General features: G+C 45.2%; 1 protein-coding gene across 2 annotated transcripts in view; it reads left to right on the top strand.

Moving 5' to 3' along the window:
- The window catches only part of MACO1 (macoilin 1), a 64,627-nt gene extending 56,342 nt beyond the window's left edge, over positions 1 to 8,285 (top strand). For both annotated transcript variants that reach the window (XM_044434877.1, XM_044434876.1), the window contains exons 9-11: positions 578 to 698; positions 3,847 to 4,021; positions 6,078 to 8,285. In XM_044434877.1, coding sequence (XP_044290812.1) covers positions 578 to 698; positions 3,847 to 4,021; positions 6,078 to 6,280 — 499 coding nt within the window. In that variant the 3' untranslated portion in view covers positions 6,281 to 8,285. The remainder of the gene's footprint in view (positions 1 to 577; positions 699 to 3,846; positions 4,022 to 6,077) is intronic.
- The last annotated feature ends 9,220 nt before the right edge of the window (positions 8,286 to 17,505 follow it).

The following is a 17,505-nucleotide window of genomic DNA, read 5'->3' as shown; positions in this document are numbered from 1 at the left end:
GGCAGGATCTCTTCCCTCTCTGATGGAGGAATTGATGATAAGGCATAATAGCTCCCTCACTGACTCCATCCCCTGTACCCCCAGCCAGATGGACACAGATCAAGAGGACAGGTGGTTCTTCTCACTAGTCCAGGCAGCCTGTCAACATCTTTAGGATTTACAGATTAAAATTGATTCAGGATAACCCCATTCCAGGAGTTGCTGGATCCCTCTGTGTTGATTTCCACCTGCACGATAGCATCAAGCTTGAACCCCATCCAAGAAATTTTATCTGTGAAGTGATTGTTAAAGGTGTCACAGCGAGCGATTGATGGCCCCAAAGATAGTTTAGGGGGCATTGAGGCTTGAGCTCATATGCTTGAGTGCAGGAAAATCATGATTGTGTAGTAAAACAAGTGGATATTTTCAAATGATATATTTTTTGATGATACTCATATTCCTTGAGTTGTATGATACAGAAAAGCAAATGCAACTTCTTTTTCCTTTCACTTTTTGAGTCTCATTAACACATTAATGAAAGTAGCACTGTTGAACACAGAAAGTATGCCTGATTCACTCTTTCCATTTTGCCTGGCAGAGGAGAATGCACTGAAACTCTACGAAATCGCATCAGAGACCTGGAGACAGAGTGCAAGAAACTGACGATTGACATAAAGCTGAAAGAAGACCAGATACGAGATCTAGAAATGAAAGTTCAGGTAACAAGCACCAAGACAACGCAGGTGTCCCTCGCTTGTTGATGCCGGCAGACACAGTCCAGGCCGTGGGCCATGGCAATGCTGGCTGTGTGGCACGAGAGTTGCCCTGGAGGGCACCAGATTAGGGGAGGCTATTCTAAGAAGAGTTTGGTCAAATTTGGGCACTGAATGCAAGACTGAAAGCTGATTTTTTCCCTTCATTATGCTTTCCTCTTTTCTTGAGAGACGGTTGATGAGAGGTCTGGAGCAAACCATGAAGTTCATTAATAAACCCTGGATTTGGCACCATTATGTGCATTGGGGCCACATGTGATCCAATTTGTCACCAAGTATATATCTGATGGGCTGCTACAGCCACAGCTCCCCCGGAGGTTTATTTCTTACTCTGCACACTTAACTTTGAACATGTGATTGTCATAATCATGTGTTACATTTTTAGGTGTGCATGGGAAAACTTCCTAGGCTATAGGGTGAGAACAGATTTTTCTAAGTGGGATCATCAGCAAAATTTTGTAGGTGGGTGGGTGTTTCTGTCTTCCAGATAAAGCAAATCAGAAGCATGATAAAACAAACACGTTTGATTGTCAGGAAAAAGTAAAAGAGCAAGAGGGCAGGTGCCTGTCCTTGAGCAGCGGATTCTTCAGTTAGGTGCTTCTCCACCAGTTGTGGTTTAGATGGTGGCATGATTGGGCCTCGCTAGACTACTGCAGTTCTTAGCACTCAACTACTCTTTAAATGACCTGATTCTGAGCCATTCAGTGATTTAAAATGAAAGTAGTTTGCCTGCTCATTGCACTTTTTCTTGAGTCAAAAAGATTTGGCAAGTTCTAGTCTTTTTTCAAAAACCTGCAAAGCCTGTTTGATCAAAGGGAACATGAAGACAAATGAAAATTTGGGTACTCGGTGAAAAGATACTTTTCTGAAACCTTGCTCAATGCCTTTCAAGCATTTGTCTTCAGCCTTTCATATTCACCTAAAAGATTACTGACAAAATAGTCCTTTTCAAAGAGAACTGCTGCTTATTGTTACTTCAATTGTCTTGTGGTCTTTTTTATTATTTTGGTTTTTAACTCAAGATAATTTTGTTCTAATCTTGTAATTTGCTTGTGATGTGTGTTACAGTGTGAAGTGCCTTGAGGTTCAGTGTAGCAGAATAAGGCAGAGTAAAGTTATTTTGCATAAATGAATTCCAGGTTTGGAACCCCGCTCTTGGAAGAAGATTAAAACATCTGGGATGAGGGAGCAGGGAAGATGGGCATTTGCTCTGTATAACATGTATTTCCACCCTAATATAATGCTCCTCAATCGTTAGAAAAATGTTTAAGTTGAACATCTATAAAAATAGATACAAGTTCTACATCTGTTTCTGAACCTGTTCTTAGTTTAGTTTTTTCATTTATTCTGTTAGGTTTGCAGTAAAACATTTCTGTCTTTTCAGTGTTTTCCTTTTTTCTTGTGCTGCATTAGAAGGCCAATGCTGTCAAATTAGCTAGGGAAAAATAACACAATTCTTGATTTAATTTACGGAACCCTGGGGAATATACACAGGAATAATGTCTTAATAATCTCAAGCTTTATGTTTATGCATTGAAAAGAAGGACAGTTTGATCTTATGCATGCGACATACTAAATAAAGTTATTTTTATTGCCATAAAATAGTTACAGCAAAAATTTTAAAGAGCACCCCAGCCTTAAAATAGAGCCTGGACAGGTTGGGTAAGTTAGAAACCCTGAAGCAAAGAAAATAATTTAATTTGTGGACCAAGGCAGTTAGATACCCTCTTCCTTTGTGTGCTTGCAAATATGAGCTTCCAGAGTCGTTCTCTGGCGTACCAAGACCCAGCTCGTCCATTCTCTTTGCACACCACTTATTTTCCTGCCTCGAGGTCCCTTCTTGAGGAAAAGGCCCAGTGGTATGGGGTGTATTTTTCACAGAGGAGGACGCAGGTTCAGCCCTGATCATTGAGCCTGGCATACCATGCGCTCTCGAGTAGCAGGACTAAGAATGTTCGGTTTAGCCTGAGTCTCTGGAGACCTGCTGCTAGTTAGAGTAGACTCTAGAGTAGAGTAGAGGTTTAGATGGACTAATGTCTGGCCTTGGTATTTCACAGCAAAAGCACTGATCATTATGATGTGCAAATGAGGCTCCCGCAGTGCGTGAGGAACCTTGCCCGGAGGCCATATCGGGGGTTCTCCCCAGCTTTCCCGTTACTGCTGCTCCTTGCTTGCTGGGCAGAGAGCCAGGAAGCAAGACGGCTGGGGCACCTGCTGGTGTTCTTGCCACCACTGTCACTGGCTGGGCCAGGGCAAGAGGCAGGGAAACAAGCAGGTTCCAGTGGTGAAGCAGAGCTTGCCATGCAGGGGCCTCTTGGCAGGTTCCTTACCATGCCTGCCCCTGGCACCCATGCGAGGCAGGGCCAGTTGGAAAAACGGCCAGACCACATGGGGAAACCCGCAGACTAGAAGCTCTCCATTCCGGATATAAACAAAGCTGCACTGGCGGGAGCCATGGTCAAATATGGCCCACCCGGTGTCCTGTTGTGGCCCTCTGGCATTCCCCAGACAGCCGTACCCACCCTGCCCTGCACCAAGTCCTGGGTGCTTTGCCAGCATTTGTGCCGGTCCTCCTCCCCCATTTTAAAGGTTAAAATAGGCTAGTCTGTTCTGGTATTTTAGGCTTCATGGGAGATATGGCTATCAGTAGCCGCTTGTCAAGGTGGCTGTGTGCTCTGATGTCTCCTGCCCAGGCGCTTTCTCTTATGCCTGGTCAGCCACAGATGGAGAGAACCCCCACAGCAGGCTGTCATTGTGTTTTGGGATGTCTACATTCACATTAAACAGGCCATGAGAATAACACAGGCAACCTTCTATTCCTTTGGGAAGGGCAGGCCAAGAAACTATTACACTAGAATGTTTAAATTTCCAAGCAGCAACTTTATAGTCAGGTTATGACGCATGCATGTTTTTTACATCCTGCTTTCAAGGTCAGATGGTTCTAAACCCAACATATATGGCAAATGTGCCCCCAAATTTCATTTCCCTCCCTCAGCCCCCGAGAAACATTTAATTTTTTCTTCGCCCTGTTGTTGCCCTGCATCTCAGTGTAAAGAGCCTATTTGTAACAGTCCCGCTTTAATTATTCTCAAAGGAACTGCGGAAATACAAAGAGAATGAAAAGGAAACAGAGGTGTTAATGTCCGCACTTTCAGCCATGCAGGATAAGACACAGCACTTAGAGAACAGCTTGAGTGCAGAGACGAGGATCAAGTTGGACCTGTTCTCTGCATTAGGAGATGCAAAGAGACAACTCGAGATAGCCCAAGGTAAGCGGATTCCTCCTGGTATGTGCGGCTAGGCTGCCCAGTAGAAAATGTGGGGGTGCCCCCTGGTGTTCATGGAGCTATTGTGAGTGAGCTCCAAAGAACTGCATGTGCCAAGAAAAAAGCTTCCGTGTGCGCAGCAGAGCTGTTTCACATGTAATGACAGGTTGTTGGCAAACCATCCGTTAGAACAGGGCTGTTTGTTCCTTGACAACAGAGAGTGCTTGGTTTGGGTGCCACACCAAATAATGCAGGACAGAAACTACACAACACATGGTTGTAAGGCGAGGCACTTGCTGCCGTGAAGTCCCAACAACCCAGAAATTTAGCATCCCGTGGGCTGGCATTACGGAGGAACAAGGCCAGTGGGTTTTGGGTAGGGGATGCTCGCCAGTTTTCCTCTTTGAGATGTATTTTCTTGTGTTATATCCAGACCTGAATCAGAGGCCCCCTCCCAACCATCAGGGCTAGCTTTTGCAGGAGCACAAGAGACTGCATTGTGTAAGGTAGCAGTATATACACGGCCTTTGAGGTTTTGGCCCTTGAATACCGAGACTATCTTTGAAATAGCCCTTGCAAAAAAAAATCTGTGGGGACACATAATGCACTCAAAAATTTTGACTTGTCCTAGAAACTCCCCTGACAAATTTCTTTAGTTTTCCCTAAAATCCCCCAGTTTTGTCCCTAAGAAGGAATCCCAGCTGCCCATTAAATTTTGCTTTAGGCAAGTCTCAGTGCTGCTGAATGCCAGGGGGGCTTTCAAACACAATCAGTGGAAGTTCAGCCATTAAGTAACCTTATCTACAACTTCCACATCAACCAGTAGTTCTGGGAGTGAGAGTGGAGACATGTAGAATGTAGGCAACCAATTCAAAAATTTGAGAATAATTGCTTTGGCCCCCATGAGGAGTTGCAAGTCAGCCAAAAAGTTGTAGCATCCTCCATAACAAGAGACACGACGATTTTTTTTTTCTTTCTCTCGAAGAACGGAAACAACAAAATATGGTTAAATTGTACTGGATCTTTGAGTGCAATGTCAAGTGTGAATGCTGCAAAACTGTGACATGGTAGCACGTTAAGAACCCAGTGGAATTCCTCATTTAGATACGCATTGCAGGAATACAAAATGCTGAGGGAAGTGGGAAAAGAAAAGTGGAAATTTACTTAAATAGTTTAATTTGCATGTCCCACTCCTTGGCAATTGCTGTACATTCTAACTTTCGGGAAATAACTTTCCAGTGCAGTCCTCTGTAAAAATGTAGTAAAATTATCTAGTAGGAAGTTCTAATTAAGGCTGCATCCAGTTTTCCTCCTCAGTGGTTGAGGGAGAATCGCTCTCTGCTTGGAAAGCCCTCATGCCATAAACGCTTCTTCACTGCTGTTGATGCTGTTTTGCACCTTCTCATTCCCACTTTCCCGCTTTGGCATGTTTTGTTTGTCAAAGCTGTCACGTTCCCAGAGTGACCACAGCCTGCCAGGGATCATGTACATCTCGATGCCTCATAGCCGGCCTTGGCGGCGTGACCTCATCACTGAGGGCAAACACATCCCTGTCATCTTGTCTGTGCCAATCACTGCCGGGCCCTTTGACCCCCTTTTTCCTTCTGTCACCCAGAAGAGCACTGCTGATGGCAATCACCTCTCTGGTGAGATTTGCCTGCAAAACCCAGCCGCCCCCTTCGTTTTCCTGATCAGTTCCACTTCTGATTAGTTGTGGACTGCAAAATGCCACTTCAGCCAGCAGAGGGTGCCCAAAGCTAGTGAAAGATTGGTGTTCTCTGACAGACGAATATGTGCTGCATTTAGATGTTTGCTGTTCTAAATGGATTTGCAGTGATCCCCGTCCCTCATACCTTTGGGCTCTCCCATCGGAACATAGAATCGTAGAATGGTGGGGTTGGAAGGGACCGGAAGGCCGTCGAGTCCAACCTCTCCTGCTCAGTGCAGGACACTTGAGTTAATCCTCAGGTAGCTGGGCAGTTGCTTTCTTTTTTTTTGGCCAGGTCTGTGGGGTGCTAGTAGTGGCTGATCCTTTTCTTCTTTTTGTTTCATATCACAGGGCAAATAATTCAGAAAGATCAGGAAATCAAGGACCTAAAACAGAAGATAGCAGAAGTTATGGCAGTCATGCCCAGCATAACGTACACTGCGGCCACCAGCACGCTGAGTCCTGTTTCCCCACATTACTCTTCCAAATTTGTGGAGACCAGCCCTTCTGGACTCGATCCGAATGCCTCAGTTTATCAACCCCTGAAGAAGTAAATGCCAACTTCCGATTTGTTACACAGAAGGCATCACACAGAAAAATCTCTTGCAGTCAAGATGAAATTTGTATTGTGTGAGACTGTACTGATTTATTGTTTAAAAAATGAAAATAAAAAGAAGGAAGTGGGGGAAAGAACCCCAACACTGAGATTTGGCTAGAACTGCCCATCAGTTTTTTCTTGTAAATTTTTAGAAAACCTCACAGAACTTTAAGGTTTTTTTCTTGGCCAATGCATTAAGGGAAAAAGAACCCATAATTCTTGATTTTCATGTAGCAAATTCTGCCTCTCTCCTTTTTAAAATATTCTCTCTCTCTCTCTCTCTCTCTCTCTCTCTCTCTCTCTCTCTCTCTCTCTCTCTCTCTCGGTTTCCTCTTGAAAAGGTAGAACTAACTTGGAGCTCTGCTTGATTCTAAACCCTTTCTTTCATTTTTTAAAAATATAATGAAGCTAAAATAGCAAATTAAAAATTGCAAGAAATAATGATGGAAATTCTTTTTTTTTTTTTTAGAATGAAAGGGTTTACATTCAAACAAAGCTTTGATAACATCAGTGTGCCATGAAGTGGGGAGGAAGAGATCAAGAAATCAATTGGCTTACCCCTCTAAGGACCAAACATATTTCAGGGGGCATCGGTTTTAACAGAAGGCATGAGAAATGCAGGATGCATAGACAATAATGTACCCTTGGTGGTTGCGTGAGGTATTTAGGTTCCCATCAGTGCATGTAGTCACGCGAGGACTGCTCATAGACTTGTTCAACAGTGCCTTGGGAAAAGAGGTCTTTCAAGAGGAAACTTGACAGTTTTAAGAATGTTCTCCCCTTTTGCTCTCATCTAACAGCCTTTTCCAACCTGGTGCCCCCCCCCCAGATGTGTGGGGCTACAATCCCCATCTTCTCAGCAGCATTTCCAGTGGGGGTGATGGGGGTCCTGCCTCAATACATCTGGAGGCCACTAGGCTAGGGAAGCTTGTAACTCCGAGCTCATATTACAGAGTCTACTGCTGATCGTACATGGTAATTTGGATGCCCGTTGCAGTCCATGGTTTTGTTTGTTTGTTTTGGGTAAAAATCCAACAGTGTTCACTGAGGAGGATAGGCTGTGGAGGGATCAGTAGTGACAGAGGGAGTTCTGGTGAAGGCGGAACTGTGCAATGTACTGAATACAAGAGGCTGTCAAGCCAGCTCATAAACGTGGCAGTCTGAGAGGTTTTTGGTTTTTTAACTCAACTGCAGTTACTCTTTATATCCTCTTGTGTTTGACAATTTAATTTCAGTGGGGCTGACTAAATCTCAGCCGGTGTGCCAAGGAGTTTTTAAAAAGAGTTTTAAAAAAGAAACTCGGGAAATTGCACAAAGATTTAAGTTTCAGTGTATATTGTGCATTGGTAGGAAAGTGTGTTGCACTGGCGACTTTTGAAGTGTTTAAGGTTTGGGTGTGGGTGGGAAGGGCAGTGGGGCAGGGATACAAAATTGTATTAGTAACTAGCAAAATTATAAAATCAAACCATTATGATTTTGTAAACATGCAGTGGACTCTGGAAGGACAAGGTTCTTCTTTAAAAAACAACATTTTTTAAAGTTTCATATGAATTGGCAAGTATGCCTTGTTTAAAAAAAATTAAGTAGGACAAGCAAGTCAATAAAAATAGGAGTATTAAAGATCCATCATTTTAAATCAGAGATTCTTTTGAGAAAAATCTTCTAGCTTTAGCCAGGTGTGCATGTTGCCGTCATTTTGCATTTTTGAATCATCTTGTGTAATTGTCACCATGAAAGTGTTACTCAGAAATGTCATAGGTTTTCATCTTTGTGCAAAACATGGACTATTGTCACTGACTTTTGTTTTGTGTTGAGGCTCCCCCATTTTTTTATTTTTATTTTTTATTATTTTTATTTTTGCTGCCTTTTGGGCACTACTTTCATTGAAATTCTCGGTCTTGGCTGCATTCTTTTTTTTTCTGTGGGGTTTACAAAAAAATAAACATTTTCTTGCAGATGAAGTAGTTTCTGTTTTTGTTTAAGTGGCCCAGATTATTATGATTTGTGAACATACGTGGCTTTTAATAATAACTAGGACTTTACACAGTTAAAGAAATTTTGGACAATTACTCATACATACCTTGATAGAAACCGTGTACATTTATGTGCCAACATAAAAGTGGAACCTCTTGTCTTTTAGAAGGAAGAGACTTCACCCTAGACTCTGAGGTGTGTTCCTCCTGAGATTGCTTTAAAAAAAATAACTGAAAATGTTTTAACATATGCTTACCACTTTAGTTGCTTCAACTAAATCAGAAGTTTAGTTGATAAATGATGCAGTCAGTTGTACCTTGATGCACTCAAGCCTTTGAGCTCTCTCCCTGCCGCTTCCACTCCACAATTCAGCAAGAGGGCTGCTTTCATTCTTCTAGCTGTGACCCTTCATAGGAAGAAGGAAGAAGACTTGAGAGCTGTCCCCGAATGCCTCGTATCCTGGAATCCCAATTTTCCTCCAGTATGCAGTATGTCTTTGCTGGTAACAATGATAAGAAAGAGCAAGTATACCTTAATCTCTGAGCGCTGCTTTTTATCCACTGACTTGCCTCACAAGCCTTGTGGGTGGAAGGCGGGGCACAAATCCTCTTGGGCCGAGTCTTTCGAACAAGCCCACAAAACGATCAGTCCCTTGAGATTTTCACTAGCCCTTCTCTCCCTGCATAATTGACACTGGGTGATGTCGGCGGCAAAATGCATGTATTTTTATCAAGCTGCCCTAGAGGCGATTCAAACCCACTGCAACTACCTAAACTGTTGGCTATTTGCCTCACTGTACTCACTAGCTTAAACAGGATAAATGGTGTCTGTAAATCAAAGGGCAGTGTGCTTACTGGAATCAGGAGAGCACCAATACAGAGCCATACACATCACTGGCATCCAGCACCCGCCTTCTGTGAGAATAGGGCTCTGCCCACTGGCATTCTCCCCATCTGATGCGGGTGCTTCCTCACACGCGCCAGCTTACTCGATTCAGCAGGTCTCCTCAGCCTCTGTCGTGTGCTCAGGGGTTGGAAGGGCTGCGGTGAACGAGAGGGAGCAGGGAAGCCTGGTCCTGACGAATCGGGACCCACACAAAGGGTGCTCGTCTTAGCAAAAAGAAGGGGAGCCCCTGCCCAGGCAGTGGAGCTGCTAGACTGCACCCAGCCGGTCCAGTTTACTGGGGAGATTCTGCCCGAAATGAACAGGAGCTGAGCAAAAGCTTGCAGGCCATCTTGCACTAGGGGCATGTGACTCATAGGTGCTGAAGAAATGTGCAGGTATGTTCCTTTTCTTTATTATGAAAATAGTCTTGTGTCTCCCTCTACAGGTTGGTATCCCATAATCATATGGTTAGTGAATAACCATGTTTGTTTTATCGCATGCTTTTATGGTACCTCTCTTCTGCTTTTTGTCCCTGCAACGAACCGATTTTATCCTCACAACAAGCCTGTAAGGTGGTTTAGGCAGAAAATCAGTGACTGGCCCAAGTCAACCAGTGAGCTTCCAACACTCCAGCCCCAGCACCACAGCAGTCCTTTTCAACACGATTCCTCCCACTGTCTTTGTTCCAGCATATGGCAAAGGCTAGGTCCTTGCCAAAGGGAATCGGGGTTCTTTCCTTCTTTCATATGTGGCTGATCTTCTTAACGTTTGGCACCAGTTGAACCAGTAAAATGTTGCTTCTCATTGCCTCCATACAGATAAATGTGTTTAATCAAGATTAGCATTAACTAAGATTTGGTGCCTCAACCCCAGATAAGAGTCTAAATGTGCAACAGGGCTGCATTTTAGCTTTTGAGCTAAGCCCTTTCCCTGAACTACATCAGTATGAAGACACCAGGGCGACCTACTTGCCAGCTTGCAAGCTAGAGAGGAATGAAAATGGCCTTATTCATGGTGGTTGAGTCAACAAGCTAGTTCACACAACATGGCTGCCCATGAGTTAAACCAATCTCACTGGTCAAGAACCAATTGGAAGAGAATGTTCACACTGCTTGCAGCACACCTGCGATTGTCTCCTTTGTAGGTTGCTTAAGTGTGTAATCCCAGAACACTGAGTTGCTTAAACAACACACTGATTAATCATGGCTTGCTGGATTAACAACTCACTTCTTAAAGTCTCTCAACAACTCAGTATTCTGGGTTCAGATGACACATTAAGCGATCCAAAAAGGAGCCGATCGCAAGCTGCTGAGGAAAGGTGGATGCGGCAAGCAAGCAGTAGGCAGCGCACCCATTCTCCCACTTGTGCGTGACAGCCTGAGGGTTCTTTAGCCCATAAGCTGTTGTGTTGTATGAACCTGGTCAATTTCCTGAACACAACCCATGGTTAATGCAAACTCACTGCAAACCACGGTGTTACATCCTGGCTTGTAGTTTATCTATGCATGGTTTGTATTCTGACGTAACTTGATTAAATAAAACACACAATTAAACCCTATTCTTCCACAGAGCTTTGTGTGTGCTGATTGCTTTTCAGTCCAAAGCAAACTGGGCAAGACTTGAGGCTGCCACTTGATGGCCATCTTACCCTACATCTTTTGCTTGAACACTGCACAGAATACATAGTCAATATCTGGGTATTAAAACCAATTATGCAGAGTGCCCAAGACTTCCCATGGTGCCATTCTTTCTAGAAGTTATATTGGACCTAACATCACTTCTATAAACAGTCTCACTTTCCTCTTAAAGCATGCTAAGAGTGGAAACTTTCTGCTCAAAAAAATGTTGAACCATATATCAAAGTGCAGTGCCATCTGTTCTCTGCCATCCTTTTGGGGATGATTAAGGAGGCAGATTACATTGTTCCAATTAAAATTATGAAAGTTAGAAACATGTTTGTTTGAAGTGTGTCGTCTGTTTCTTTTATGCAAGATAAGTAATTAATGGAATGCAATCTTTTTAGATAGTAGAAACCTGCTCCTGGCCAGCCTTTGATCTACAGATACTTTAGTGGCTTGAAGTGAAAAGGAAGTTTCCTTCAATTTACTCATCAAAGTTTTACTTTCAGTGCTGCCAAATTGCAAGGAACAAAATGCGCGGGGAGCGGGCTCGGATTATGACAGATTTGGCTTATAATAGACTTCTAACAAAGCAACTTCAAGTATAATGTTCACTCCCATGATTGATTTGCTTGGAACTGAATCTGTGTGACAAGAACACTCCTATCAGTTTTAGTTATCACATTCATTATGCATCCCCGGATTTATCTCAATTAAGCCTTTTTTTGCGGTGAAATCTGAAGGGTTAGCACTCTGTTCCTAGAGCTGACTTTTTAAAATGTGCCTTTCTGTTTCTTCCAATCATCTGTAGCCCTTACATAATGATTCCAGCAAAGACTGAGCAATTAATTTGTTGCCCTTGGCTCTTTCCTAGCTTGGCTGCAGACATCAGAGCACTCAGCCTGGGAGCAAAACTGTGCGCAAGGCACTGGTTGCTTGCATCACCAGGGCCACTGACTGATTGAAGAGAGGAGCCACAGGAAGGCCGTATTAAGTTGGGTAACTTGCATGACCGCCCAGAATTCTAGCAGGTGACAACAGGGAACCAATCCCATGTCACTGCCTGCCAGTAGCATGGGCTTCTCAGTCCTGAGCCTAAGCTAACAGACGGCTATCAGCCCCTCGACCAGCTTAGGCTGGGGACCATGGGAGCCAACGTTGCTTACCTGGGCATCCTGTTCTGTTTTTAGAAACACTCCCTAGCCAGGAGGCAGCTGTTCAAACACATACATGCTTCCATATAGCTGCTTGTTTTCTTATTACATGAAAGCTGCATTTTTCGGCAACATGATGGTCCTTATTTCCAGTGAACATGCATAGCATCAGGGAGCAGAAGCAACCCCATTTTATTCCTGTAGTCATGATGTTGCTGTGGTTGGAGATGATTTAAAATGGAACCTGTACTTGCTTAGAGTACTTCTTGTTTTTTAATCAGAGCTGGCAAGCCGGGTTATTGTTTTGCTCTAACCTAGCAGAAATCTAGGAATGAGGGAGGAAGCTGGAATGCCTGTTGAGTGGGGGAGAAGAGAATGGTCAGTGTGTGTCACACAAGACATCAAAAGGGGGGTGGAAGGGTTTGTAGGCTATTAAGGCCAGAGTCCAAAATTCCCCAGGTGTGCCACTGACTTTTGCATAGGTGATGGGACAGAACAAACAACTCAAGAAAGGCATTTCCAAAGCCTCGAGGCTACCGAGGACATACTCTACAATTGCAATACCTCAAATGCAGGTGGGGGGACCTAGAGTAGGGAATCTAAAGAACTGAAAAGTACTGCTAAGTTCATGGGGAAAGGGAAGTTCTTTAGTGTGTCATCTAGGGGGTGTATTGGACTAGGGGATGTGTCAGAATTTCATCCTTGTCTGCAACTCATGTCACATCAACAACCCAAACACAAGAATTATCACCATTCTTGGAAAATCTCCCAAGTACATTAGTACTTTTAAATGTGCACTTCTGAAATGCACATTGCTGATTGAAAATACAGAGTTTTTCTGCTCAGTTTGCTTGTTTTTAATATGTTCACATTCAGAAATGCAAACAAGGTGAAATTAACTTTGAGAACATATTTGATTAACTTTGGTGTTTTCATCTGTCCCTAGACTGGACATTTAAGGCTTCCTGTGCTGGGCCTAGAAACCAACCAGCAGTCAACTGGTGTCTCCATTAAGTGTGGGTAAGATATTCAACCAACCAGACATTTTAGTTAGTGTCTTTAAAGGCACTGAAAGACAACGTATTCCCCATTGAACAGGCCCATTCTAAGAGCAAAACAAAAGAGGGCAGTTTGAAACAACATCAAAATCATAGCAGTGCCAAGTGAGAATGGATTTTTTTCATATTTGTTGCTACCTGGTCACATCTGCCAATCGGGTATTATGGAAAGGGTGTGGATCCTCTTTCAGCCAGAGGGCTAAATTCAAGTTTGGAGTGCGTAGGGATGCATTCCCATAAGGAGCATGGCTGAAATCAGGAAGGGAAGGGCCAAAATACCAGTGCAGCTATTTACCGCATTTCCATACCGCTTGATAGCCAAAGCTCTCTGGGCAGGTCAGAACAGTTTAAAAACATGAAATGCAACATGGAATACACTAAAATAAATATGGTATAAAAGTTACAGTATAAAGTAGAAGAGACAAAGTAAACCGTAGCAGCAGGTCAAAGACTTAAAATAATATGAAAGGATTTAGAACAACTGAGGCAGACTAAAATTCCTGAAGAAATCCCCAGGAAAATAAGGTATTCATCTGGCACCATACAAAAATGCAATATAGGTGCCAGGTGAGCTGCTCTAGAAAGTTCCTTCCACTACTAGGATGCCACAACAAAAAAAAGCCTTTTTTGTCGCCACCCACGTGATAGGCGGCTTGGTGGGACACCGCAGAAGGGCCACTGAACACAGGCTTAAGACTCCAGGCAGGTGTACACAGGAGGAGACAATCCTTCAAATAGCCTGATCCCAGGCCATATAAGGCTTTGCACGCAAATACCTGGGCACCGGCTGGCAGCCTGCGCAGGTGCCTAAACTAAGACTTGGAGGGGCGTTTTAACCTTTTAGAAGGAATGGGGAGGACCCACAGAAAAGCCAGCCACCAGCTGATCCGAGTCTGATGCTTTCTACTGCCACACTCCGAAGAAGGGAAAGCTGCTGATTGGAAGCCTGGGTTTCTCTCTGCTGCCCCTCCTTTCCCCACCAACATCTGGGCCAGAGCAAGAAGCAGGTGGCAGTGCGGAAAGAAAGGTAGGAGCGGGACTTTTATCCGGGGCTTTTATCGGTGGGCCCCTGCTAGGGTCCGAGAGCTCGCTCGGCTCGGCTCGGCTCGGCAGGTGCCCAACCGCGCCTATGGTGGCCGTGGGACACACCCCAGGAAAGAAGCTGCTGAGACATATGGGGGAAACCATGGAAGAGGCCTAAATAACGCTCAGCTGGGTGGAGCTGTGGTCTGCCCAGCGAAAGCAAGTCTGGCCCAGCTGGTGCGCCGGTCTGGCCCCCCAGAACCCCCCTGGAGGCCCCCCTCCACCACCACTCCCCGTTTCACACCTTTGGTGCACCTTTCCCGCGCTGTAAACGGCGACGCAGCGCCTCCTAGCCTGTCCTTGCGGGCGGCAAGAGCGCCAGCAAGGCGGACTGCTATTTCCGGCCGCACCCGGTAGCGCCTTGGTCCCGCTGCGTTGGGCCTCCAGCCTTGCCCCCTGCAGCCGCGCGACCCGGTGCTTGGGGGGGATGCACCGAGCCGGGAGACCCAGCCTCACGAGACGTACAACCTCACACACCTCCCGGGTTTGTTGTGCGAATCAAATGGGAAGGGGGATCCTCATGTACCAAGCTTCCTCTGTGGCGCAGGTCTGTTGAACTACAGCTCCCATTGTTCTCAGCCAGTTCCCAGGATGGCTGGGAGGGATGAAGCTTGTCTTCTGGCACATTTGGACGGAACCAAGCTGGGAAAGTGCTTGCGTGCCAGCCTGAGCTCCTTTGAGGGCGGAGGGGACTAAATAAGATACAGAAGACTTCGCCGCTTCTGGAGGGAAAGCCAAGGTGCTTGCTCAAAACACTAATTAGTATAGTATTTTCTTTACAGAGGCAGATAAACTATCTGCATGTCTTTGTACCGTAATTGAATCCTGTTTCCTCTGATATGCCACCTGATCAGACCATGGGAGCAAATCATTTTCAGGAAGAAATTATGTGTGGGGTGGAAAAGCTAATCCGATACAGTTGAGAGGGTGGCCACCCCCCCCCTTTATTTTTAAAGTTTCCCATCTCTGGCAGTTCAAGCAAGGCATTATTTTTAGGACTGTGTTGGCAGAACAAGTAAGTCTTCCTTTCTAACACTTCACAGCTTTAAACATCTTATCTTCTGTATGGACTGGAAGGCAGTTTCTTGCGTAATTATTGCAATTATTTCCCTCTAAAATTAGGCTGGACAAAATGACCTCACAAAGAAGTGAAAGCTATTCTTGGACAAGAATGTTTGAATCTTTATTTGGAATGTGCCATGTTTGGAAAGGTGACATGCATTCGGAAATTGCTTCGGCTAATTCAAGCCAGTCTGTTCTCTGATTCAGCAGAAGCCTAATGGGGTGTGTGCGCCCGTGCATTTCTAATGAACTATAAATGCAGCTCCATAAATCTGCAAACTCTAGGGCTTGGATCAAGATTTAGTCTTACCTAAATTAGTCTCATTGAAATCAATGGGGCATGAGTTAGTTATGACGGACATAAGTCCAATGAATCTGTTCCAAGGTGGTGCTAGCTACGGAAAAGATCCAGGGTGCAGGCTCACAGAATGAAAACAAACAAATAAATGTGCATATGCTAATTTAGGTGTACAATTAAGTCTCTGTGTATGCATGTTTTTAAAGGACCCCATTTCCTAAGGACACCCTATTTGTGACAGGGTGGAGGACACCCCTCCAGTGGCAGAGATGGAACCCAAACTAGCCTTAGACCATGGACCTCTTTGTCCAAAGGAATTGCAACTCCATTGAAAGCAGGTAGTCTGCCTGTGCCTTGGACTTGGGAACCACCCACCCAAGGGCCTCCATCCTGCCATTCTTTGGCATCAGTTTATTGGCCCTTATCCAGCCCATTATTACATCCAGACACTGATTCCAGGTTTGCAGAGCCACAGTTGAGCCAGACATCCAAAGTGGACCCACCTGCATGTCGTCAGCGTAGTGGCAGCTGTTGGAGAAGATGATGCCTTCTTTGTTCTAACAAATACAGAGTTAAAGAAAAAACTTGAGTGCACGTAGCTCTCAGAGAACTGGTCCTAGATAAGAGAGAACAAGAAGGAGCCAGGCCAAGGATGAGTGTTTGAGTTGCGTCTTGAAAGGGTTGTCCTTGGATGCGGTATGAATGGAGGGAGGACAGACAATTCCCAGTCCTGGGAGGTGGGGGAGGTGGGGGTGCTCTGAGAAGGTTGTCAGAGGAGGAGGTAAACTATGTTCTAATTGTTCTAATTGTGTGCTGCCTTACACATGTAATAATATGTCAACAGCCTTTTGTGCTGTATTCTTAATATTGCCAGTTTGCTCTTCAGGTATTTTGCCCTGTTCCGTGCAAGTTCTAACACAGCCCTTGGGCCCAAAATTTCTCATTGCCAGTGGTGGTGCCTGGGGACAGGTGGGCGCCTGCAGACCCTCACAGCTCTTGACGAGTGAGGAATGCCCACTGAGGGTCTCTCTCAGCAGCCAACTTGGCAGGTTGGAGCAGAGCATGGTAGCACCCCGGCCAGCCCACACAGCTGGTTCTGGAGGATCCCATGGCTGAAGGACTCATAAGCCGGTTAGAGACTGAGAAGAAGAAGGTGGCATTCTCTCAGGGAAGCTCACCCTTCTGGCCAACAGAAGCTGACCCAGTCCCATGAAGGGACTGGACCTCAACTGGAAATAGGCATCTATAGGGGAGGCCAAATTTGAGAGGTCCTGGGGGCTTTTGCTCCCCCAGCTCTCTCTTGCAAGCCTCACACCCTCCCCCCATGGCTGTAAGTCCTAATTTTTTTTAATGGCATCCATAAGACCTACAGAGTGCCCAAATGAACTCCCAGGCCCATTTTAATCCTTTTGGAGCTCTCTAGCCATGGGGGACTCAAATTTCCTGAGAGTCAACATGAATTTGGGGGCCAAATGTGGCTGCATGTTGCCCACTCCTGTCTAGCGCACTGGGAATTTTAGGGAGTGCCTTCAGCTGCTGCACCACAGCCCTCTTCAGCATGGAAAAGGGGCATTTTTCAGCCAGGCAGCAGTTCAGGCCCAGAGTTGGTTTCTTCCAGAGTGGTTGCACTGCAGAAGGGCAGGCACCAGCTGCCTGCATGAAGCCCTCCGAGCTGCCCCCGCATCAAGCCATCCCCCCACCTTGCGCTTGCGAGGCTCAGGGGCCCATCATCCTCCTGCTGCATCCTCTTATCTGTGTCCCCAGGCCACAGCACATGAAAGACATTTTTAAAAAGAAGCCACAGTCTCCTTAGCTCGTAAAACAACCCTGCGCTGTCCTCTGCAGACGGAGGGGATGCTCATGTTGAGACAGAGAGAGATCGGCTGGTGCTCGCCAACTTCTTCCAAATTAATTCAGGGCTGTCGCCCTTTCAGGGATTGTGAGCTTTCATTAAAATAAATAACAGTGACTAGCTGTAGGAACCCGTGTATTTGTAGAGACAATGCACTAAAATGGGCACACGCTGTTCCGTGACGCTGGTTTCCAGA

This window comes from Varanus komodoensis, unplaced genomic scaffold, assembly GCF_004798865.1.
Source record: "Varanus komodoensis strain SLA01 unplaced genomic scaffold, ASM479886v1 scaffold29_1, whole genome shotgun sequence".
Lineage (NCBI taxonomy): Eukaryota > Metazoa > Chordata > Lepidosauria > Squamata > Varanidae > Varanus > Varanus komodoensis.
Note: the sequence above shows the minus strand (reverse complement) of the source record. Positions and strands in the feature narration are given on the sequence as shown.